The sequence below is a fragment of the Eurytemora carolleeae genome, unplaced genomic scaffold (assembly GCF_000591075.1).
Source record: "Eurytemora carolleeae unplaced genomic scaffold, Eaff_2.0 scaffold875, whole genome shotgun sequence".
NCBI lineage: Eukaryota > Metazoa > Arthropoda > Copepoda > Calanoida > Temoridae > Eurytemora > Eurytemora carolleeae.
Window position 1 is genome coordinate 40501 of NW_019396839.1, and position 26437 is coordinate 66937.

Sequence of the window (26437 nt, forward strand, 5' to 3'; positions counted from 1 at the left end):
TTTATCTTTTATTCAATGTTTTTCGAGCATAGTGTGAGACATTTGATAGATGCAACACTTAACATTTGCAACATATTTGACATTGGATCGATTTTTTTATACAAGGAAACTTCTTGACATTTGACAAGGAAAACTCAACAAATTACAGTTCGACAAAAAGTAAAAAAAAATTGAATTTAAAAAATCTACAAAAAATAATGGGGTCGTAGATTTAGGTTCGTAGAACTACTATAACAACATAGTTAATTACTGGACAATACAATTTCAGAATTCATGGTTTAATAATTTAGAGAAATGTTTTTTTTTCATAAACCTGTTTAAATTCATATCGTCACAAATGTAATTTACTTTCTGATGGTATGGGGATATTCTATTCTATTCTATTCTATTCTATTCTATTCTATTCTATTCTATTCTATTCTATTCTATTCTATTCTATTCTATTCTATTCTCTTCTCTTCTATTCTATTCTCTTCTATTCTATCCTATTCTATTCTATTCTATTTTATTCTATTCTATTCTATTCTATTCGATTCTATTTTATTCTATTCTATTCATTGATATGCTTTTATGTTTTTTTTTATTACCATTCTGTTCTTTTAAATTTGATTCTTGGTTGACATTGTTTTAACTATGCATTCAGTATATTTTCTATTTAGAAATAAATGAAAACCTATCGAAGTTTAATGTCAATAGATAGGTGGGTTGTGAGGGGGGGGGCAGGACGAGGATGGGGGGGGGGAGCCTATTTTAACTATGAAGAATTCCTGTATTCCATCTTGACATCGTCGATCTTAGCAAAGCTTCTCACGTACAGATCAACCATGATGAGGGTAGCATCATCTAGGATTAAACAATTATAGATTAGGATTAGGATCAGGATCAGTATAGGAGTGCTAGGTACTTTCCATCAGGTATATTTCCAAGGGCGACTTCCCAAATGTGCAATTTCCCAAGCAGCAACTTCCCAAAGGTTATGTTAGGCTTTCTAAGGCGCAACAGTCTGCAACTGGGGCCGAGCGCTGCGTCTAGGACATACTTGGGAAGTTGCCGCTCGGGAATATGCACATTTGGGAAGTTGCAACTTGGGAAAATATCCTTGGGAAGTTGCCGCTTGGGAAAAGGCCTTTGAAAAAGTCCAAACATCAGTATAAGGATTAAGAAATCATATATCAGAATCAGGATTAAGATGCATCCTCACATAATTAAGGATTAGATTGGCTTAACATGTGATTTTTTCTGTTGGTATTATATGAAGTATATTATTTTTAACAACTTTGCCTTGGGATTGGCAATAGCTATAATTCGTTTTACAGAAATTTTTAATATTTTTAGTTTTTTAAAATGTTTTACGAAAAATAAGGCAAAAACCAAAAAAATCAGTTTTTAAACCGCAAAAGGGATCGTTTTAAAACAATCGTTTTTGCTTTATATAGAAGAAAATTCTAAGATAACAAAGGAATTGAGTCTTTGCTATAAACTCTACTTTTCTAAACCCTATATCTTTGGATTCCAATGTCGTAGACCTTAGATATTTCAAACTATGAATTTTGTTAGATCAAATAATGTAAGTTTGAAATATCAAAATTTACGACATTGGGTTCCAAAGATATAAAGATTATAAATTCAGATTTTGTGGCAAAGACTCAATTCCTTTGCATGTTTGATAAATGCAAACTTCTACAGAATAAAGTTTTCAAATGTTGGAAACTACTAATATTGTCGTAAAACCTTTTAAACGTCTAAAAACATTAAAAGTTTCTGTAAACGAATCTGCTATTGCTCATCCCTAACTTTGGCTCATAACATTCTTTAGAGAGTCATTTTCGGATTTCAATTGCAACATCTTGTTTTTGTGAAATTTTGTATTTTAAATACATCTTGGGTCCTGGGTGGACGGTTTATATACATCTTGGCTCCTGGGTGGACGGTTTATATACATCTTGGGTCCTGGGTGTACGGTTTATATACATCTTGGGTCCTGGGTGGACGGTTTATATACATCTTGGGTCCTGGGTGGACGGTTTATATACATCTTGGGTCCTGGATGGACGGTTTATATACATCTTGGCTCCAGGGTGGACGGTTTATATACATCTTGGGTCCTGGATGGACGGTTTATATACATCATGGCTTCAGGGTGGACGGTTTATATACATCATGGCTTCAAGGTGGACGGTTTATATAAATCTTGGCTCCAGGGTGGACGGTTTATATACATCTTCAGTGCACTCAAAAAAGTTTGCTTTTTTTATTGTCGAAAACCGAAAACTGGAAGTTGAAAAGTCGCAGTATAAATGTAGTTTCTGTCTTTCGTTTAGATTATTCAAATACAACCGCAACTGTTTGCCCTTCTTAAAATATAAAATATTTAATCCAATTAAATATTTTTCTTAGTTGTTGTTTAAACTTTAAAGTTTGTAAAAGATGGTTAAATGTTGCATATTCGAATAAATTTGAATTACCAACATTAAATAAATATAATCCAGCAAATACGAGCTTTTCTAACTGTTAGAGGAGAAAAGTAAAATTTTCATATTGACATTTTTCTGATAATTCATATTGACAGCTGATACATTCGATAACATCAAATATTCAAAGCAACTTCCGCATTTTGCCTTTCCGGAGATTTTATATCCGTTAATTATTTGTATTTTTGAAGGTTGTTTTTCCGTAATATTTCTTTCCAGAAACAGATGTTTTCCGTAATTTGACTTTTTTGGAGTCATTTATTTTTCGAAACGAATTTTTTATTACGCATTTGTCTATTCCGGATTTAGTTTTTCCGTAATTTGTCTATCGGAAGATATCGGAAGAGCCAGATTGTTTTTCAGATGAAGTGAAAACCAGTGAAAAAGATGAAAAATCACTCTTCCATCTGTTTTCTATCAATGTTTATTTTAGTTTTGTAAACAACATTTCTATATTTTGAAAAGAGATAAATAAACACAGAGTGCTGGGGGAGGGATTTTAAAATATAATCCACAAATAGAATGGTGGTTTATAGAAGAACCTTGATCTCAAGTTTAATTCTCCATTTCATTTGGGATTTTATTTCATATTTGTACAGATAGTACAAGAGCCGTAATCGTTTCAACAATGTATGCCATCTGTTTAGAATCTAATTTTAAATCTAAACCATCAATAAAATCATGCTCTCTTAGATCTAGTTTCGCCAGAGATAAACTCTAGTAACAGATAGTACAAGAGCTATACATCATGTGTCCGAATAGATAAGATCTCTATAAAATCTGACATTGTCTCATCTGTAAAATCTACAGTTAGACACATAAAACTATGGCCTATATTAAGATTACTTTTAAACAATCTTTTCTATATTTGATGTAACTTATGAAGCAGTATAGTTTTACCATGCAATAGCAACTTATTAAGTGAATTGGGTCTGTGTAAACTACACATTGTTTGTTTTATGCTTAAAGTTTATTTAGCTTGAGTCTAACAGTCCACTCTACACTAAACCCCACAATTTCTTCGGAATAATGAAAATCACAGCAGTACACACCGAAAGCTTAGTTGAAGGTGAGTCGTATTCCTATTCCAGAGTTTATTTTGCTCTACTGCACTGTTTATAATTTAAAAAGTACGAGTAAATTACCTGTTCCATTTGTCCCTGAAGGCCTGATTCTATTGTCATAAACTCCCTTCCCAAGGATTTCATCTAGAATCTTCTTCTCCTCTTCTCTATAGTTAATTAGACCTTGCCGTCCTCTCTGCTGTTGGAGGGACCTGGAGAATACTTGAATTAAAGGGATTTTTCTTACCAGGAGAATTCATGGCTTAAACAGGACTGTTTGTAAATAATATATTTTATACTTGGGCATATTTTGTGTATATAAAGTACCCGTAAATAGTCCGCCCTGTATCTATATACCCTGTATTAAGAGCAACCTGTATATACATATATCCTTGTTGTCGGATAGCAACAAGATTCTCAATAATGAACAGATAGACAACGGGATAACCCTCAAATCAAAACCGATAATGCAGAGAAACTCTTTATTTCCTAAAAAAACTATATATCCTGTATTTAAAACCACACTTTATCTATATACCCTGTATTAAGATCACCCTATATTTTTATATCCTGTATTTATATACCTTGTATTAGGACCACCCTGTATCTTAAACTAATGACATGCCTGTATTGGTCCTGAATTGGTTTCTATATTTTCCCTCCATTTATTCAGATCTCAGCTGAGTAAAAGGTTTCTCAAGATATCTGGGAAATAAATGTCTAGTCCTGAACTCAAGATTAGATTTTAGATCAGGGTTTCTCAATCATTTCTCTGGGCTAGGTTTACTATATAGTCTTTTCTTAGGGATAGGTTGACTTCATAAAACTTACCCGGAATAGGTTTACTACATAATTCTTACTTCGGTAATCCTTACTCCAGGATTGTTTTTTTTACATAAGTCTTACTTCTTTATAGGTTTACTACATAATCCTTACTCCAGGATAGGTTTACTACATAATTCTTACTTCGGTATAGGTTTAATACACAATCCTTACACCAGGATAGGTTTACTACATAATTCTTACTTCGGTATGGTTTACTTCATAATCATTATTCCAGGATAGGTTAACTACATAATCCTTACTTCAGGATAGGTTTTCTACACGGTCCTTACTCCGGGATAGGTTTACTAGATAATCCTTACTCCGGGATAGGTTTACTACATTATAATCATTACTCCGGGATAGGTTTACTACATAATCCTTACTTCAGTATAGCTTTACTACATAATTCTTACTCCGGGATAGGTTTACTACATAATCCTTACTCCTGGATAAGTTTACTACATAACCTTTACTCCCAGATAGGTTTATTTCATAATCCTTACTTCTGGATAGGTTTACTACATGTAAAATCCTTACTCCTGGATAGGTTTACTACATAATTTTTACTTCCAGATAGGTTTACTATATAATCCTGATTCCTGGATAGGTTTATTACATAATCCTTACTTCTGGATAGGTTTACTACATAATACTGACTCCTGGATTGGTTTTCTTCATTCTCTTTACTTCTAGATAGGTTTACCGCATAATCCTTACTACATAACCTTTACTCCTGGATAGGTTTACTACATAATTTTTACCCCCAGATAGGTTAACTATATAATCCTTACTCCTGGATAGGTTTATTACATACTTTTTACTTCTAGATAGGTTACTATATAATCCTTACTCCGGGAAAGAATTACTACATTATCCTTACTTCGGAATAGGTTTACTACATAATTTCTTACTCTGGAATAGGTTTACTGCATAATCCTTTCTCCGGATTAGGTTTACTGCATAATCATTACTCCGGATTAGACTTACTGCATAATCCTTACTCTGGGATAGGTTTACTACATTATCCTTACTTTGCGATAGGGTTCTTCAACATTTAATCCGGAAAAGGGCTGTTTAGTCCTTTTAACTTATAAATGATGTTTACTCCGGAATAGGTTTACTAAATAATCCTTAACCCTTTTTAAAAATCCATTTACTCCTTACATTGTAAAAAGAACACTACAGTTTCAGTAGAAGTAAATATTTCAATATACTGATAGCGCCGATTGAAGGATTCGTAACTTTAATTGGATAGTGAGACAGAAAAATAGATGCTACAGCTATACTATTTCTATTGGTTCAGAATAGACAGCAAACACATTACTGAACCATGATTGGATCAGGCACTAATGGACCTGGGATACAGGAGTTAGCAAATAGGTTGACAATCTATTTGGGAGTGAGAATTACATTCTATTTTGTTGATAATCCCTTTACCAATGTCTTGGACGGATGCACTCTCCGATTATCTGGTTTTCAATCAATCAAGATGTATATACACAGAATACGTGTGTACCAAATCAAACCTAGAGACCCTCTACAGAACTATCAACCATTTATCTTTATCTCTGTGATGAGTATATAGAGGGGAGAAGGAGGGTCTTACATAATACACTGGGGATTACACCAACTTTATATATGCTTATGGATTGACAACAAGGTTCGGCTAATCACTGGTCTCATAATTAATTATGTAGAAACAAGATATAGGTAGGGTACAATGATATCTGTCACTAGAAGTCGGCCCTGTACAAGAACTTGTACGTTACAATTTCTGTACGCCTGTACAAATAATCCGTCACTAGAGCGCAGCGGTATGGCATAGCGCAGCAGTATGGTTCACCAAGTGGTCGAGAGTAATGGTAAAATTTCATCTATCACAAGAGGTCTGGTCTGGTCGGTACAAGAAATAAGTACGTAAAGTACAAAATCATCTGTCACATAAAAGCCATGGTAATACCAAAAACAAGTGAGTATGGTACCAATAATCCATCAACGAAGGTGCAGCAGTGTGGCTCCTCCCTTGAGAAGGAACATTATATGATAAAGTATCCGCATGCATCAGAACAAACCACAACAATACACATTCAACCCACTTTCAACCCACATTCAACCCACTGTAAAGTCTGGTTCGTTTTTATACCGGTCCGAAGCGTTACCAGTTAAAGAAAGTAGAAAAGTACACATAAAAGACTGCTTCGTTGAAGCCAAATCGCACGATTAAGACTATATAAGGCAAACCGAGACAGTACGCCAAATGAATATGATTCTTCTAGGGAAATGCTAGAGAACCCTGGCCAATAATATTCGACTAGCAGAGACATCTACAATCAAAAAACTGAACTTCTAGTTACTCCTAATATTATCCGGCTCCATCAGTTTCAATATTTCTAGTGAATATATCTTCATTCTCCAGTTTTGAAAACTACAGAATTTATTGAAATTAAACCCCTCTCATTGAGTTTACTTTTATTTTCATCTTTGAAATGCATTCCATTTCTATTTTTAGAAATGACTATTTTTTTATCCTGAAAATTTTTTTCATCATCTATAATTTAGAAAAAAAAATTTCTATTTAAAAAATTAAAATTATTTTTTTTTCTGTTAATTCTCTATTTCAATCCCAGGGTAAAATATGCAAACTTTTTTAAAATTCAAACAGAGTTTTGTAATCAGGACCCAAACCAAGTTTAAGACAAGTTTTAGAATATGCACATAAAATGCAACAAAAAGAATCAAATATTGGAAATAAATCGAACTATAAAAGAATTTTTTTATCTTAGAAACCATTTAAAATCTCGAACCCCTTGATTCATTTCTTTTTAAACTTTTCATGCAAAATTTTGAAGAAATATCAAATTTTTTAAAATAGTTTTCCTATTACAAAAACTTTCATTTTAAAAGATTGTATAATGAATATTAGGATGGTTGCATGAGGGTGCAAATACTTTTTTTGTTAACTAATTGTGTCTGCAATAATGTATATATATTGGTGAATCTAAATTAACCCTCAAGTATTCTATAGATGTACACACTATAGTAACAACATCTCCCATAATTAGTTTCCCAAGCATATATATATATAAATGTATTGTGGTAACAATAGAATAATGCATTAGATTTCTGAGAGAAGAAAAAAATACAATCTAAAGAATATATGGCAGCTTCAACGTGTACAAAGAGAAATAAATTTTATTTTTGATATTAATAAAATTATTAAGTAAAAATAAACCTGCGAGAAAAATATGTTAAAGAGACTTTCCTGTAGCTTTTTTTACATAACTCAAAAAGTATTGGACTGAGGTTGTTGAAATTTTCCGACTTTTCCTAAATACCCGTAGCCCTTCCCCTTTGGTCTAAAACCGGACTTTAATACTAACTGCCTGAATCCTCAGGCACACTGACTGAATGACTACTTTTTCCAGTAACAAACTAAATCATTGTTTTTACCCACTTTCAGTTGTCAGATTTCGATCAATTTTAGCTTTTTGGAAAGCCAATGACATAACAAAACGGAATGCACAAGTTTTGCAAAGAAATTTTGGCAAATATTTTGCATACAACCTGCCAAAAGAAATTTGCACATTTATTAGTTTTTCTCAATTACACATCAGGTTATTTAAAATTTTGCACATTTTTTGCATATTTGAAATGCGGTAGTTAATCGCTTTTCAATTATATTTTTTTTGGACATTTTCTTTTGCAAACATTTTTACTATATAACTGGATTTTGCAAAAAATTAAATTTTTGCCAATTTGCAAACATGGGGTTTAGAGGGGGAAGGGATCAAATTCCCCCCCCCCCAGCATATCCTGGTTTTCAAGTACCCCAATAGGATAGGGTTAAACGCGTGAAGACCAAACAAGTTTCGAATTTTTAATAAATAGATAAATTAGGGTTTCTCATACTTGTGCGTAAAATCAAAACTGGAGGAGGAGGTACGAGGTCGCAAAGTTGTAACAGTAATGTCGTATAAATTCGACCTTCTCCGTTTGTTTATTTTGTAAAGCATTTGCTGTAAAATCACCCCTATCTGTATGAGACAAGTAGGTTTACAGGTTACCGGTGGGAATTGAGAAAACGGAGACTAAATTTAAATTATGTCAACTCAAATTTGTGCAACTAAAACATTTAACAATTAAATGTTGTGATTACATAAATGTTTACTTTTCAATATTATTGCATTTATCTGTTAGAAAAATAATACATCATGGGTTTCCTTAAAGTTGAAAATATTAATCCCTTTTCAGGTCATTTATTTTTAAGATTGGTTCTTTGAAAATACACTTACCATCCAGTGTCGAGGAATAAGAAGATGAAAGGAATTAGAACCATCTTCATACTCGAATCACTGTGATGTGCCTTATTGTTTTTTTCTCGTCTTCACTTTAGCACGTAGATTTAGCGCCATAATTCATGTTTATTCACGCGGCAATCTCAGCTCTGGCGCGCTTTTCAAAAACTGTACAGCAGTGGACACTGTAGGGATTTTAGGTTTTCATTGTTTCTTATTCCTATTTGTTATTGTCAGAGAATCTTGATTGCGTGAAAACTGGTTTATGTTTAGTTTCCCATGCAGGAGAATATTGCATTATGCTCCTGGACAAGCCTCAACACCGGTTTTCCATCCTCCTGAAATATAACAGTTATTTTACTGAAATATCTTTATTTTTCATTTATATTAATTCTTGCTGTACAATGATATATAGAGCTTTTCTTGAATTTGAGAAATATCACAGTTGGGGTTCTCAAACACTTTCTCGCCCTTGTAACCGAGCGTTAGGGGGTAATGCTCATTTTCTGCCTTATAAAAAAACAAGCGTTAGGGGGTAATGCTTGCTTTCTGCCTGATAGAAACCAAGCATTAAGGTTTAATGCTCGTTTTCTGCCTTATGGAAACCAAGCAATAGGGGTATTGTTCAGCATAAAACGTGCATTACCTCCTAGTACTCGGTTTTAAGAACGAGAAAGTGTTAGAGTTCCCCGACTGTATTAGTTTGATTTGAATTGCGCTAAAAGATAAAAGTATTTAATTAAACTAAATGTCAATTCAAATGCAAGAGCCAATCAGCATCTTCCGAACCAATGGTGGTGAACATGAGACGCCAAACTAAAGTAAAATGATCGATATATGATTGAAATCTTGAAATCTTTCAATCATAACTTCTCTTATACAGGGGGTCCCACGAAACATAACAGTTGTAAAGTTGTTTAATACCAAAGAGAATAAAAAAAAATATTATAGGACGGTCACGTTATAGTAAAATTGATTTCCAAGGTAATAGATTTTTTAAATCAAAATAAACTGCAAAAGTCTATAATTTGTAATTCTGCAATATTGCCTCATATAGTCTGTAATTGTACTGTACAGCTTGCTCTAGCGGGTATATTTGGACCGGTACTTGAAATAAACCGGATCTTATTATTACAGTGATATGTAGATTGTAGAGGGGGGTTAAATCTGCTTTCCTCATGCGTAAAATCATTACCAGAGGAGCTACGAGGTCAACGATAAAGTTGCATTACTTTGACCTTCTCCTCCTGTCTAGTTGTAGTGAAATACTAAAATTATGATACAGTTTTATAAGAATTTTTATTTACTTTAAACTATTATTTACTGTTTATTCTTGGTTACAGTGTTAGCTTGCATAATATTTTTATAACATTCCAGAAACTTGAATTTCAAACAAAATATTAAATTTTCTCAACAAAGTTCAGACGCAGCACGTTTCTACAATGGTTTCTTTTACTACTAGCTTGGAGACCCAGCTTTGCCTGGAAACTAAATGTCAATCCATATAAATTCAGCCTGCTAATAGAAAGTCTCATCAAATTTTAAGAAAGGGTCGACTTTGAAGTGTCGCAACGGCTTGGGCTTTAATTTTACCGTTCTTGCTCACTTATGCTTTTCTGTAGCCCATTACATGTACATTTTAACACTAATAAACACTTGTTGTTAGCTTCATGGTTTTTAAGAAGCAATTGACAAAACTCTCATCGATTTTTGCTTGCGAGGTTGAGATCTTTAAATCAAAGTAAACCCAAGATAAGAACATTCATGTGGTTCCAATAAAAATTTGAGGCAAATCGGTCTAGGGGTTATTGAGTTATGATCCGACATCCAAACTAAATTAACAGATATAAAATTATTGAAATTACGGAGGAGAGCTTTTTATTGCTTCTAATATTTCTGATAAAAAATATCTCGGATCAATTATTTGAAGAGTACAGTTTCTTGATTAGAATCTTTTATCTTGATTAATTGAATTTAGTTCATGGTTTTCCTCCAAACTTTGCTTAGAATCTGATTTCTGCCATTCTGCCAACCTTCTTATCACATCTAATTTATCATGATACACGTTCGACTCAAGGAGAACTTTTTACAAAATTTGGTGATCGCATAAAACAGACAAAAACATTTTTATAGAAAAAAAAATGCAGAACAGATTAAATATTTTGAACAAATATTGTTTAAAAATTCAAATTTCATTTTATCAACAAAAGTATTGCTTTATAAAAAAAGTCTAAGAATGAAATGTTGAGAAAGGAGAAGCTGTATAGTGTATAGATGAGAATATGAGATTAAGTTTTACTCATTTCATTTTCATAAAACTTTCTTAATTAAAATTTCTTCTTCATCTTGCAAAATAGCATAAACAAACAACATGATTTTCATCATTTTCTTCCTTGGTATGCTAACTTTCGTCTTAATTTATACCTTACGCTAGTGAAGAATTAGACTATTTATTTTCTCTTCTCCTCTATTTTTGGAAGAACAAATATTTTCCGCAGATTTTCCATTATCAGTGAATTGGCAGTTTTATGAAAAACAAAAGTTGAGTTAGCGCATTTCTAGCTCCATCATCAAACATAACAGAACTGGAGTTTTTGTTTTGTCAGAAAGAACTTCTAAAGTTAATCCAAATCAATTCTAAGGTTCATTGGCTCAATGGTAAATATATTCATTGGTTCATTGGTTCATTGGTTCATTTTATCAATGGTTTATTGGTTCTTTTATTTTATTGGTTTCATTGGTTCATTGGTTCATTGGTGCATTGGTTCATAGGTTCATTGGTTCATTGTATCATTGGTTCATTGGTTCATTGGTTCATAGGTGCATTGTATCATTGGTTCATTGGTTCATTGGTGCATTGGTTCATTGATTCATTGGTTAAATGGTTTATTGGTTCATTGGTTCATTGGTTCATTGGTTCATCGGTTCATTGTTTCATTGGTTCATTGTTTCATTGATTCATTGGTTTCTTTGGTTCATTGGTTCATTGGTTCATTGGTTCATGGTTCATTGGTTCATTGGTTCATTGGTTCATTGAATCATTGGTTCATTGGTTCATTGGTGCATTGGTTCATTGATTCATTGGTTTAATGGGTTATTGGTTCATTGGTTCATTGGTTCATAAGTTCACTGGTTCATTGGTTCATTGGTTCATTGGTTCATTGGTTCATTGGTTCATTGGTTCATTGGTTCATTGGTGCATTGGTTCATTGGTTCATTGGTTCATTGGTTCATTGGTTCATTGGTGCATTGGTTCCTTGGTGCATTGGTTCATTGGTTCATTGGTTTATTGGTTCATTGGTTCATCTGACTTTCTAATTTACAAATTCTTTTAGTTTCTCCTGAAGATATCTGAGTAGTGGACGGGTTTCCAATCCATCAATCAATATATTCAGTAAATCTATCATTTTCCTAATCTCCATTATTGGATTCTCACAGGTATTTGTATCCAAGCTAAACTAGAATATATTCAGATAATATGTCTGGTCATCTTCCTATATTCTGTAAGTTTGATATGGATAAACTTAATTTGGAAGTAGAAAGGTTAACCAGCACACCAAAACCTAGCTGGGGTAAAGCATCTTTAGAGCAGCAAGTATATTATAGAGATAATCTAGATACAAGACTTAATACTCTAGGCTTACCACAGGAATGCAACCTTTGCTACACTCTCCATTGTCAGAATCATGATGCCAGTATTGATGAGTATGCTACTGGAATATGTGAAGCTATAGATAATGCAGCAAAGTTGTGCCTACCAAAATCAGGAGGACTGGCAAATGAAAAATCAAAAGGGATCTTAGGTTGGAATGAATATGTAAAACCATATCAGGCTGAAAGTAAGTTCTGGTTTGGTGTTTGGCAAGCAGCTGGGAGGCCAAGAGAGGGAGAACTGTTTATTTTGCAGCGAAATGCTCACATGCAGTATAAATATTCTATAAGAAGATTAAAGAGAGCCAAAAGTCAATTACTTCAAGATAAATTTACTCAAAAATTGCTCAATGGAGGAGGTGATATATTCAAAGAAATTAAGAAATTCCGGGGACAAAATACAACAATTTCAAATTGTATAGATGGAGAAGTTGGGGCCCAGAATATTGCAAATCACTTTCNTATGTAGTGAGTAAAAATCATTGTTTTCTATTTGTGCATAATTTTGCATATTTTTTTCTCTTTTCTTTTGGAAACCTGTGTTTTCAAAAAAAAAAAAAAAAAAAAAATTTATTTAAACAAATTTTAACTACACCATTTATATATGTATTTATATCTTTGTGTGTGAATAAATCTTTATAATAATAATATTGTTTATATTCAATCAAATTTCTTTCATAGACTTCAGGGACAACAGTTTTTAACGCAGGAATAGGATTAATATCATTGCTTTAATAAATAAACTAATTTAATGTTTAAGAACATATTTCTCAAAAGTAATTTGTCAATAAATCAATTTAGAATCAATTAATTCTTTTTTATCATTATAAAGAATTTCTTATTCTTTACAAAATTGTTCGCAGATTTCTTAATATTCTTCAAATGTCGTCTTTTCAATAAAAATTCCGGGAAATCTACAGAAAACGTTTGTAAACAATGAGACATTACAGAAACAAATAACAAAAATAAGATTACTTATTTCGATAATAAGAGTTATATAATTTCTCAACCTGTTCCTAAACATCTAATTGGTTCAGAGCAGAATTTTTGTTACATTTTTTGTCATCGTTATTCAATAATTTTTAAAACTCGATTCTCGAGACGAAACCATCCAAATGGATGATTTTGAACGTCGACTTTGCGCTCAAATTCAGTATTAATACATCATTAAAACGTTTTATATTTCTCAATTATGAATCCTAAAAATTTCTCCACAATACTACAGTCTCCGTTCAACTACCATACATTGCCGGTCACACCCTTTAAAAGAATTGAGACAAACTCCAATTTAGCTCAAATTTATAATTTCTATATCTTTGCTTAAACGTTTTATTTCAAAATTTGATTATCTAAATTCATAGTTTAAAATATTTAAGGTCTATGACAAATTGGGTTTGAAAAATCAGAATTTTTGGCGCAGACCTTTATGTTTAAAGTCTTATTTTTTTGCTAGTAACCTTATGTGTATAAAACAAATTCATATTTTAGCTACTTGAAGCCTGTAATCCCCTCTTATGATTGATATCTTTCAACAAATTGGAATTTTCCTAAAATCCGTTCTTCAAAGAAAATTCATAAAATTTTGACCATTTCAACATATTTCACTTTAGAAGATTTAAATTTTCAAGTATTATTTAATTTTTTACCAGTGCTCTTCGAAAAAGTCTGAATTTTTAAAGATTCTTCTAATTATGACACTTCTAAGACGACTTATACATAATTTATTGCATCTCACACATCTTGATATCCTATCTTCTTTGAACAACGTTTTTTTTTTCTCCACAAGATATACAGGGGGGGAATAAATTTTTACGTAAAAGGTGTGAAAAAGGGTAAAAAAAACTTTCCTTTTTATGTCAATCTTTTCATTTTCCCCTTAGATCTCCAAAAATCATAATTCTTAAAAATATACACCCTGACTGAAGGTCGTCATTGAAGTATCATCCTTTGTTGGTATTCAAATATTCAAATATTTTAAATAGAACTATTTGTGGTTATATTAAAGTAATATTGGGAATATTTGAGAAACATAAAGATTATATTTCTCAATTTTAAAGCTTTTGCCTTTAAACTTCTTGACTTTGACGAAAAAGTAATTTAAAGAAGATTTTTACAAAAGTTATAGTTTAAAATACAATGAGAATAATAAGTCCCCCCGCCCCCCCCCCTCCCACAAGCCCTTCTCCATTTCTATGTAATCTTTTTGTCTAATGTCTATATAGTGTATAGTGTCTAACGTAAACTGTCAACAGTCTATGTGTATATTGTCTATTGTTTAGTGTCTACATATATAGTGTCTATTGTCTAATGTTTAATGTCTATGTAGTGGTAGTGTATATTGTTAATTGTCTAAATGTCTAATATCTTTGTGTAAAAATGGTCTAATGTCTAATGTCTGAAGTCTATGTAGCATATGATGTCAAATGTCTAATGTCTGTGTAGTCTTTGATTTTTAATATATAATGTCTAATGTCTAATGTCTATGAAGTATAGATTGGCTAATGTCTAAAGTCTGAGTATATATTATCTAGTGTCCAATGTCTATTGTCCATGTAGTATATATTGTCTAATGTATAATGTCTAACATTTAATGTCTGATATCTATGTCCATGTAGAAGGTTGTGTGAAGAGTATTTGTATGCTAATGTTGAGTACTTGGTATTCTAGATTCTAGATACCGACACATAACCAGAATTCAACTCACAAACTAAATTTATTTCAAACAGAAAAAAATACAATATTTATACTTCTTGGTAACATTAGTTTGCTACTTTCTAAAAGTTATTTTTTAACAAATTTGCGTTTTAAAAATTCCTTAGAAAACTTTCTATCTTTATGCAACATACTCCACATTATAATAAAACTAAAGTGTGCATCGAAATTAAAAATAAAAATGTTATAGAAGTTTTTTAACAAATAAAAATGGATCTCTAATTCATACAGTTGTGATTAGGACATGCCCCATTAAAAAGGAAGGGTGATATTTGTAATAACTTTTAATTGGTATAAACCTGCGAGACAAACGAAGACAATAAAAGCAGATTTTTTTGTATAATGAAAAAAGATGAATAAATATAATATATATATTTTTATAAAAGTTTAATGGTTGTATTCTATACTATGAAGCAACCAATTTCCAATCTCTATAAAAATTGATTTTATTGCCTCAAGTATCTTATTTATCTATATTGAAGAAGGTATTTTACCAAATCTTTTAGTTTATTGGAAAATTATGATATAAGGGTCGGGGGATTAATAAAAAAAGTCGAAATGTAGAATTAACATGAGATCCAAAATAGATTATTTTTTTAAATGTAACATATGAAATATTCAAATAATGTTTTATTTTATGGTTTTTGACTGACATTTATCGTATATTGTATTGAGAAAATGATGGGTCGAATATGTAAGGTCTGTACATAAAAATTGTACAAATGTAGACTGTGCAGGTTCAAAATACAGAATTGACATTTTAGGATTCATTTGAAACCATTGAGACATTTTTACGGTTTATATTTTGTGAACAAGAGCTTTTAGTGTCGTTTCACCAAAAGCAGAAGAAAGTTTTTTTTTAAATTATTTAATAACACCGACAAAACATGTAAACAAATATTCTACAAACTTAAAGTATGTATACAAACAGGTTAAAAAAATGAACTACAATCATTGAAAATATAGTTATCATAATTCACTTTAAAATCTCGCAACACAACTAAGCTCTTACTTAGAAGTAGACACAGTTCATTTGTATCAAATAAATCATAAAATTGTCTCTATAAAAGCGCACTCTCAGTTCAAACACGTTACCTAGCAAGCCTCTCCCTTTAAAGATATTTTGTAACCCAGCAATTTAAGAAAAGGAAATGAGTTTTTGCCACAAACTCTACTTTCCCAATCTCTATATTTTTGCTATCTAATGTCGTAGACCTTTGATATTTCAAACTATGAATTCTGTTAGATCAAATAATTTAAGTTTGAAATATCAAAGGTTTACATAATCAGATTGTAAAGATATAGGGATTAGACAGTTTGAGTTTGTGACAAAAACTCAGTTTTTTTATATGAATATAAACTCCTGGAGGGGTATTTATTGAAACCGTTGGAGGGTGTTAATATTCTGTAAATCTGGGCTGAAGAAGATTAGTGGTTAATGGTTAATCAAAGGAAATGACGCGAAAGAAATTCCTTTTTAGATTAATATTCATTCATGCCAGTCATTCAGTCAAGACAAGAAGACTGAAGAGTGATCAATACTGTAGCTGAGTAGTTGATGCATCATCATGCATCATAGTTATCCAATCTTTAATTCTAATCAATACTGTAGCTAAGTAGTTGATGCATCATCATGCATCACAATTATCCAATCTTTAATCCTAATCAATACTGTAGCTGAGTAGTTGATGCATCAACATGCATCATAGTTATCCAATCATTAATTCTAATCAATACTGTAGCTGAGTAGTTTATGCATCAACATGCATCACACATATCCAATCTTTAACCCTAATCAATACTGTAGCTAAGTAGTTAATGCATCAACATGCATCACAGTTATCCAATCTTTAATTCTAATCAATACTTTAGCTGAGTAGTTGATGCATCAACATGCATCATAGTTATCCAATCTTAAATTCTAATCAATACTGTAGCTGAGTAGTTGATGCATCAACATGCATCACAGTTATCCAATCTTTAATCCTAATCAATACTGTAGCTGAGTAGTTGATGCATCAACATGCATCACAGTTATCCAATCTTTAATTCTAATCAATACTGTAGCTGAGTAGTTGATGCATCATCATGCATTACACATATCCAATCTATAATATTAATCATTACTGTATCTAAGTAGTTGATGCATTATCATGTATCACAGTTATCCAATCTATAACCCTAATCAATACTGTAGCTGAGTAGTTGATGCATCATCATGCATCACAATTATCCAATCTTCAATTCTAATCAATACTGTAACTGAGTAATTGATGCATCATTATACATCACAGTTATCCAATCTTAAATTCTAATCAAGGCCGATGGATAGGGTCGTTTTATTTGATTTTTTGATTTTTCAAAACTAAAAAACCTTAATTTTTAACAAAAAGCAAACTGTTATTTTTGAACTTTTGAAGAATGAAAAACGAAGAACATTTTAAGCATGTTAGATTAACTGAAAAAATTGTGTTTGAAATAAAAAAGAAAGAAAATTGGAGTTCAAAAAGGTTTGATTTTTTTTAGTCAAAAAACAAATCCAAAGCTAGTTCGAATACCTTATAGATCGGTTTCCTCTCTTGATTGTTTTTAATCTGTTTGAAGACGACTAAGGATTGTTAAACAAGGGTTGTCGTTAACGATCGTTATTTTGATTATAAAATCATATGAAGTCTGTAATGCTTTCTTCGACAGATTTTTAATTAAAGATAAAAATCTGTCGTTACAGAGACAAGAGTTCATTTTAGCATGAATGAATAATTTAATAATATGCGTTTCACTGAGTGTACATGACATCTAATCTTCTAAGGGGAAATGAGATTTAACAATTTACTTGAAATTTGTCAAGGAAAAAACTTGGACATCATCACGACTCTTAATCTTTTAGAGGTAACTGTCATCTAAATATTAGACTTTACAGATGCATTGAAACTATTTAGACAAACCTACAATGATGACTGAATTTGATCTTCTGTCGTAAACATTGCTCAATAAATGCAAGAAAAGAAATAAAAGCTCTTTTGTATTGAATATTGCTCAGTAAAGGTCTTATGTTTTGAATATTGTGCAATAAAGCTCGTATAATAATGAAAATAATGATGATAATAATAATAATAATAACAATAATAATATATTTCGACATTTAAATTTATAAAGATTTTTTTTGCAATTCGTGCCTTGAATTTTACTCAACCCATTCGGGATCAAACATTTAATTATATAGACCCCCTGCCTATATTATATAGACCCCTGCCTATATCATATAGACAGATGCCTGTATTATATAGACCCCTGCCTATATTATATAGACAGATGCCTATATTTTATAGACCCCTGCCTATATCATATAGACCCCTGCCTATATTATATAGACCCCTGCCTATATTATATAGACCCCTGCCTATATTATATAGACCCCTGCCTATATTATATAGACCCCTGCCTATATTATATAGACCCCTGCCTATATTATATAGACCCCTGCCTATAGGGGTTGTGAACATTTATTTTATGAAACTTTGTGTACTTTATCATTCTTACTCTCTTCATCGTGAATTTCATAATAAACGTGCTATAAAGAAATCATCGTGCTGTAAAGTTAAATTCTCCAAAAAATGTAGGATATTTCCAAAATATTTTTTTTCAATTGAAATGCAAAAAATTGAAATCAACTTAATTTTTTTACTTCTGCTTTGATCTATAGAAATAGCTATTCAAATAAGACAAGTACACTACACAAACTTTTCAAAAAATTACCTATAACACTATTGTTTTGGCACGACGTGCTATATAGTTTTTGGACTTAAATTTTCTCTAAATCTCGAAGGTTCTCGCCTTTTTAGATCATATTTCGTCCCTTACTAAAGCTCGGGACAAAATAGATATGTCTCAAATGAATCCTAAAGAATTTGTCTACAGCACTGCATACACAGTTTAACTACCTTACACAGCCGGTCACTTCCTTTAACTATTTTTATTATATATATATATATATACTGATACTGAGAGATAACTAAGGAATAGGAAGGCAACTTTAAGACACAAGTTATCATTTTATAATTGTTTAATGAACACAAAACACAGCAATTAATTTCACTTAATAGGTTAATTTTCAAGTTTTTGATAAAACTGTTAAGTATCTTCATTTCAACTTAGTTTTTGGCAGGTCTCATTCAACTTAAATACTTTTAATGTTTTTAAAAGAAAAATTTATTGTTGGAAAACTTTTCTATTCAAATAGAGAAAAGTTCTGAAGAGAACTCAGAAGAATAAAATTTTACTGAATATTTTCAAATATAATCTTTCCACTTCCGCAGACCAGAACCAGGAACCAGGAACCTGGAACCAAGAACCAGCAACCAGCAACCAGCAACCAGCAAACAGCAACCAGCAACTAGGAACCAGGAATCAGGAACCAGGAACAAGGAACCAGGAACCAGGAACCAGGAATCAAGAACCAGGAACCAGGAACCAGGAACCAGGAACCAGGAACCAGGAATCAAGAACCAGGAACCAGGAACCAGGAACCAGGAACCAGGAACCAGGAACCTCTCTTGTATGACTAAGATTGTAGACGAGAAGTGATTAAAATACTTTTCGCTTTTCTGATCTCTAAGTCTCAAACGTACGTTTTCTTAGAAATATTTAAAAACTTGCAAGCACTCTTTTTTCTTATTTCTTTACTTTTTTCCTATCTGTTTATTTACCTATCTCTATCTATCTATTTATATTCTCAGCAGTAGTATATATCAATATTTATACAATGCCTGTCCTGACATCATATATATATATCTATATATATAATATTTTATACATCTCCATTGCAAGCCATTAGCCCTGCATTATGTGTATTCTATATATTATATATGTATCCTATATACACGTTTATCCTAAATACCTTGCTATACCAAGTAACAATCTCAAGGGATAGGGGGATAGAGGGATAGAGGGATAGAGGGGTAGAGGGATAGAGGGCTAGAGGGATAGAGGGATAGAGGGATAGAGGGATAGAGGGGTAGAGGGAAAGAGGGATAGAGGAAGAGAGGGATAGAGGGATAAAGGGATAGAGGGATATAGGGATATAGGGATAGAGAGATATAGGGATAGAGGGATAGAGGGATAGGCGGATAGGCGGATAGTCGGATAGTCGGATAGTCGGATAGTCGGATAGTCGGATAGGCGGATAGGAGGATAGAGAGATAGAGGGATAGAGAGATAGGAGGATAGGTGGATAGAGAGATAGAGGGGGACAGAAAGATAATGTTATTTTCATCTGTTGTCCCTGTTTGTGACCTGTAAGTTTCGAAGAGNGGTGGAGATCGTACCAATTGCGCCACTGTAAATTGTAGACATTCTCTCTTTTTATTATATGCAGCTAGTCTTAAACTTTTTGATTAAATCCTTTAAACTTAGAAGTTGAATACCTTAATAAATAATAAACTTGACTTTTACATTGCAGTGTTTCTTTGACTTTTTATGTAAGTATTGAGTTGATTATTATTAAACATAAGTTTGTTTCAGTTTAAATTATGATTATAGACAGATAAAAATTGTGAAACACCTTTAAAAAAACCGGACACTCAGTAGTGTATATAAATTCTAATACATAGTCAATGATGGCAAAACAAAGCATCTAGTTGATTTTTGAACTTTATGACTCTCGTCATATGTGATGTCAGATTTTAAAACTATTCAAATATTCATAATATAAATGTTTTAACATTGTGTGTTGTTTTCTTTGCTAAAAGGTTTCCAGAATATTCATAACATTTAAAAATGTTATGAAATTTTTCAAACAGGGGGGGGGGGGTTAAATTCTTACTTTCCTTGGAAAAATTTCCCCTATCTCCGTGGAATTTCGTAATTTTCAATCATATCTCCCAAAAGGAATTTTTTAGTTATTGTTTCAACGTTTAAGATGCATGGTATTAACATTAATTTAAAGAATGAATGCCACAAAATAATTTCATAAATAAAGATAATCTTTAAGATGTTTATCAACTGTCGTGGATTTGTGGGGACTTCTTGAACTTGATAAAATCACATTGATCCAGCCATATTAATACTGTTTGTAAATAAAACGTTATATGTCGACTTATAGACACTGAGAAGTTAATTCCTGTCAAGTTTGATGCAAAAGAATTGACTTATTGCCACAGACTTAATAGTTCTAATCCCTATATCTTTGCAATCTTATGGCGTAAACTTTTGATATTTCAAACTTAAATTCTTTGATCCAACATCATTTGATCATAGTTTGAACTATCTAAGGTCTACTACATTGTGTTGTGAAGATATAGGGATTAAAAATCAGAGTTTACTTTAGTTTAGTTTTTTTGCTTTAGTTTAACATAAGTCCTATTTACCGGTTCATAACATGCAAGGATTAGACTGGTGTGTAACATCTCATTATTAACAATATAGTATTCCTGCCCTCCCTTTATATAGACCCCTGCCTATATTATATAGACCCCTGCCTATAGGGGTTGTGAACATTTATTTTATGAAACTTTGTGTACTTTATCATTCTTACTCAACTGCAGTAGAATAAAAATAATAAAAAAGGTATCATTATTTCCCTTCTTGCTGCAGACCAAAACATGATTATCAATTAATAATAATAAATTATCAGACAATAATAAATATTGTATAAATATAAAACAGTTTCTTATCTACGTATATTCAATGTTATATCTTTAGAGAAATTATAAAATAGACCAGATTTAGCCGCAAACTAATTCAAATAAACAAAAAAAGATGAGAATAGATTAGAACAGATCCAAAATAGATCAGCATAGATCAGAATAGATCAGAATAGATCAGAATAGATCAGAATAGATCAGAACAGATCAGAATAGATCAGGATAGCTCAGAATATCAGAATAGATAAGAATAGATCAGAACAGATCAGAATAGATCATCATAGATAAAAATAGATCAGAATAGATCAGCATAGATCAGGATAAGCCAGAATAGATCAGTATATATCAAAATATATCGAATAGGTCAGAATACATGGTGTTCCAAAAAACATGGGAATTCAGTGACGAATTAGATATCGTCTTTGTTATGAATTAGCATTGTAATACCTAATTTCTAAAGCCATAATATTATTATGTCTGCTATAGTTTATTTTATGAAAAGGGTAAAAGACTGTAAAGATGTGTCTATAATGTCTCCGCAAGACGGACAAGTTTACTCTGTCTGTTTGTATACTGCAATTTTCTTATTTTATTAAGTACAACCGTATTCAGTCAAAACATAAACAAACAAAATATGAACATAGCAGAAGAAACTTTTACAGATTACAGCTTTCTCAGTAGGTATCACTATACTAAATCAAAGAATTAATTAAAAAGACGATATCGAATTCGTCACTGAATTCCCATGTTTATTGGAACACCCTGTAGATCAAAATAAATCAGAATATAAATAAATAGATCATAATAGATAAGAATAGATCAGAATAAATCAGAATCGATCAGAATATAGATAGGAATGGAATAGAATAAATCAAAATGGAGATGAGAATTGATAAGAATAGATCAGAATTCATCAGAATATAGATAAGAATGAAAAGGAATATATCAGAATGTAGTTCAGAATAGACAAAAATAGATAAGAATGGAATATAATAGAATAGAGCAGAATAGATCCGAATAGATCAGAATAGTAAAGAATAGATCAGAATCGATCAAAATAGAGATAAGATTGGAATAGAATAGATCAGAATATAGATAAGAATGGAATGGCATAGATCAGAATTGATCAGAATATAGATAAGAATGGAATATAATAGATCAGAATGTAGATCAGAATGTAGATCAGAATAGATCAGAATAGATCAGAATAGATCAGAATAAGCGATAATGGACAAAGATGTGCCAAATATATAAGAATGATACAGAAAGCACCAAAAGGTAGGTCAAAAGAAGCCAAAATAAAACAGAACTTGGATCAGAATGCACAATTGCAACAGAAAAGACTATACCTAATGAACTAGAAAAGATAAGAATGAACTTAAACTAAATGAAACTTCAAAAGTGGAAATTAAAAAAAGGATTGAAGTACAATTCCGGAAAATACGGGAAATCCGTAAAAAAGGGAAATGGTTTCAAGAAATGGGTGCACTGATTTAAATTTAGCTACGCATCTTAATCCCAGTGCCATGGGAGCGGATGCATACTGACTGGAACAACACAGAGTTGTGCCATTACTATTCAGTTCCAACCAAATGTTACTTTTCATGATACTACCAGAGCTACAAGCAAAACCACCAATACTACTCAGCATAGTAATATTGCGATGTACCATCTGATCAATACTGTACTCGAATACTCCATCGCAAATTTCTTATGTCACACTCACAATGGACCATTCATTTATCTCACAATTTTATAATTTTGGCAACAATTTAGCATGACTTCCATGACTGAACCAATGTCAGAGAATCTATTTATATTAAATGCCGCCTAATGAAGACCTTACTGTGTAAGAGTGACCAATATACTTCCAAAATCAAACTTTTCATTTTAAACGTGAGTATCTAGTGTGCGTAAATGGTTAAGTTGTTATCATATAATTAGGTAGGAATATAATTAAATTTGACATTCATGTAGGAAATTTTGGAATTAACTTTTAATTTTTGAATCGTTCTTTTTAATTTCTTTTTCACCCTAACAAATTGTTATATGACGAGATTTATATTAAAATATATGATCGTAAAGAATTACATTTTTATATTTGTAAACATTAAAATAATTCAACAAGAAGTGAACTCTTGTGGTGAAAAATGGAACTGATATCAAATGACAGCTGGATGGAATTAGTCTCAACTTTTCCGTATTAATACTGCCATACAACGTAGTCACATCACGATTCAGCGTAGCTCTAGCTCTAAACAGAGTAACCAGTAAAATACAAACCCGTCTACCGCTCTACTGGATAAATTAGGTCTTTTGCGGGAAATTGCTATTCCTATTCTTCATCTTATTTTTAATCGCATATTGCTGTAACGTTCTTTAATAGTAATATAGCTATCTTAGGTGTATCTATAAAAACGCTACCCTAAAATAACGCTACACTAAAAAAACGCTACATAGGCTATATTCGCTACAAGTTTATTGCCTGTTTCTTGCTGTGTATAAGTTTATAATTTAAGAGATATATACTTTTAAATTCTCATAGTCATAAATGGAAAAATTATAAGGTACCGCATATTATTACGGTCATTCATTCTTGAATGGGCAATTAATTCTATTTTTATGACATTTTTCATGTACATAACATACTATCTTAAATTCAAATATTTCGCACTTTTCCTTGAAAGGAATAGTACTATCCATTGCATTACATTTTGGGTTGCTACGTGAAATTCTGTTGAAATTCATTGAAAATGGATTTTTATCAGTGTGAGTGTGCATTTGTCAAGTCAAACTTTAAAGCGTACATTGCACATAGATTGAAATCTGATCTGTTTTCATTCACAACTCCCTTTCTTGAAGAGTTAACGAGAAGAACAAAACTGTTTTGAATTTTTAATATCATATTATCATAATCATAATCATATTAATTAGCTTTTCTCATACTTTTACGTACAAAGGTACACAGTCTGGTGAATTCTACTTTTACGTACAAAGGTACACAGTCTGGTGAATTCTACTTTTTCCTTCTGTCTGGTTTTGACTAGAGTCCATGAAGACTAAAATTTAACCGACGCGCAATGAAAAGATTTAGAATTTTTACCTCAGGCAAAATTATTGTTAAACTTTTCTATAATATTTTTTTAAAAGATATTTAAGAGAGTGTTGTAAAACTAAAAGAACTGAGAAGGTTTAAGTGCATCATGTTTTAAAGAAACAATGAAAACTTTGGTTCCGAGGTATTTAACTAAATCCAGCTTTCTCTTTTATATACTTTTAAACATCTAAGGAGATTCAACTTTCAAACTTTTTTAATTTCAAGAAAAGATTATTAAACTTGTTTTCAATTGTTGTATACAATTACAAAAGAAACAAAATATCTGAAAAAGGAAAAATTAACTGAATTTTTAACTGAAATAAACTTTAATTTATTAAAATATTACCTAGAAAGAAACAGTTTAGCATACAGGGTGAGTCAAAAAAAGTGTGATTATTGGCGCCTGGTGAAACATTGTACCTTTTTGTGAAATAAATTCTCCTGTATGGCTTTTTTCAATATTTTAAGATTTTTTTTGGTATTTTTTTGGCCCAAAAAAATCTGCGAACCTTTTTTCTCTCAAAATCAAAAGTTCAGAAAAGCAAAAATGTGTATATAAATTATTTCAAGCGAAATCTAAAATTTTATAAAGATTGAATCACAAAATCACAGAAAATTCTCAATACTGTAAAAGCCTAATTTTTAAGGAAAAACTGTTTTTCAATGGCTCTTCAGGCTTCAATGGAACAGCGTATATTTAAAACTTTAGAATATATTAAGAAAAAAAGAAACTAGAGAATTTAAATAACTTTTCCTTAAAAAATATACCAGAACGGAAAATTGGGATTTTTATTTACAATTTTGCTAATTTTCTATGATTCTGAGATTCAATCTAAAATTTTAGATTATACACATTTTTGCTTTTCTGAACTTTTGATTTTGAGAGAAAAACCATTGTAATACCAAAAAAAGAAAAAAAAAGAAAAAAATATTGAAAAAACACTATACAGGAGAGTTGCACAAAAAAGGTACAATTTTGTGCCAGGCGCCGCTAATCACACTTTTTTTGACTCACTCTGTATATATTTAAGAAATGGTTCAAGTTAATCCCCCGGATTAACTTAAACCGTGAATACCGTCTTAGCCCTTCAAAAACACACGTCCCAACAAGGAACGACCATCATCACAAAGTTTAATATAAAACTAAAGTTTCTTTCATGTTTTCTTTAATGTTCAAACTTGCATACAATTTATAAGCACTTTAGATTCTTTCAAATTTTTTGCTTTGTTCAAACTAGATGATTAGAAGGGTTTAGGTTAGATCCTTATTTTTATTTATCTCAAGTTTTGAGAATCATTTCGCTTTAACGATAAATCTAGATTTTCTTTTAGAGATAGTTTCCAGTAAATAGATTACAAAGGATTAGAGTTGAAATAATTCTTCCCGCATTTTCTACAACGTGATTAAACCAGACATTTAGCACGGTGATAATCCGGAAAAATAAAAAAATAAAGATTTAAGTCTTTTTCTGGGTTTCTTATTTATATAACCAAGGTGTATTTTGATATACAAGCAGACATTACACATTTCTTTAAAAAAAAGCTGGTTTTTTGGTATGCAACAATTTTTATTTAATCCCGCCCCTTTTAATAATAATGATAATAAATAATAAAATTAATTTGTTAATTTTTACAAACTCATTTACTCTCAGATAAATTAGAATCAATGGAAATGAATTGA

General features: G+C 31.3%; 1 protein-coding gene across 1 annotated transcript in view; it reads right to left on the reverse strand.

The window, feature by feature from the left end:
- The window catches only part of LOC111709265 (glutamate-gated chloride channel-like), a 67220-nt gene that overhangs the window by 16957 nt on the left and 23826 nt on the right, over nt 1-26437 (reverse strand). The window contains 3 exon segments of the mRNA XM_023482889.1: nt 768-843; nt 3617-3747; nt 8653-8993. Coding sequence (XP_023338657.1) covers nt 768-843; nt 3617-3747; nt 8653-8702 — 257 coding nt within the window. The 5' untranslated portion in view covers nt 8703-8993.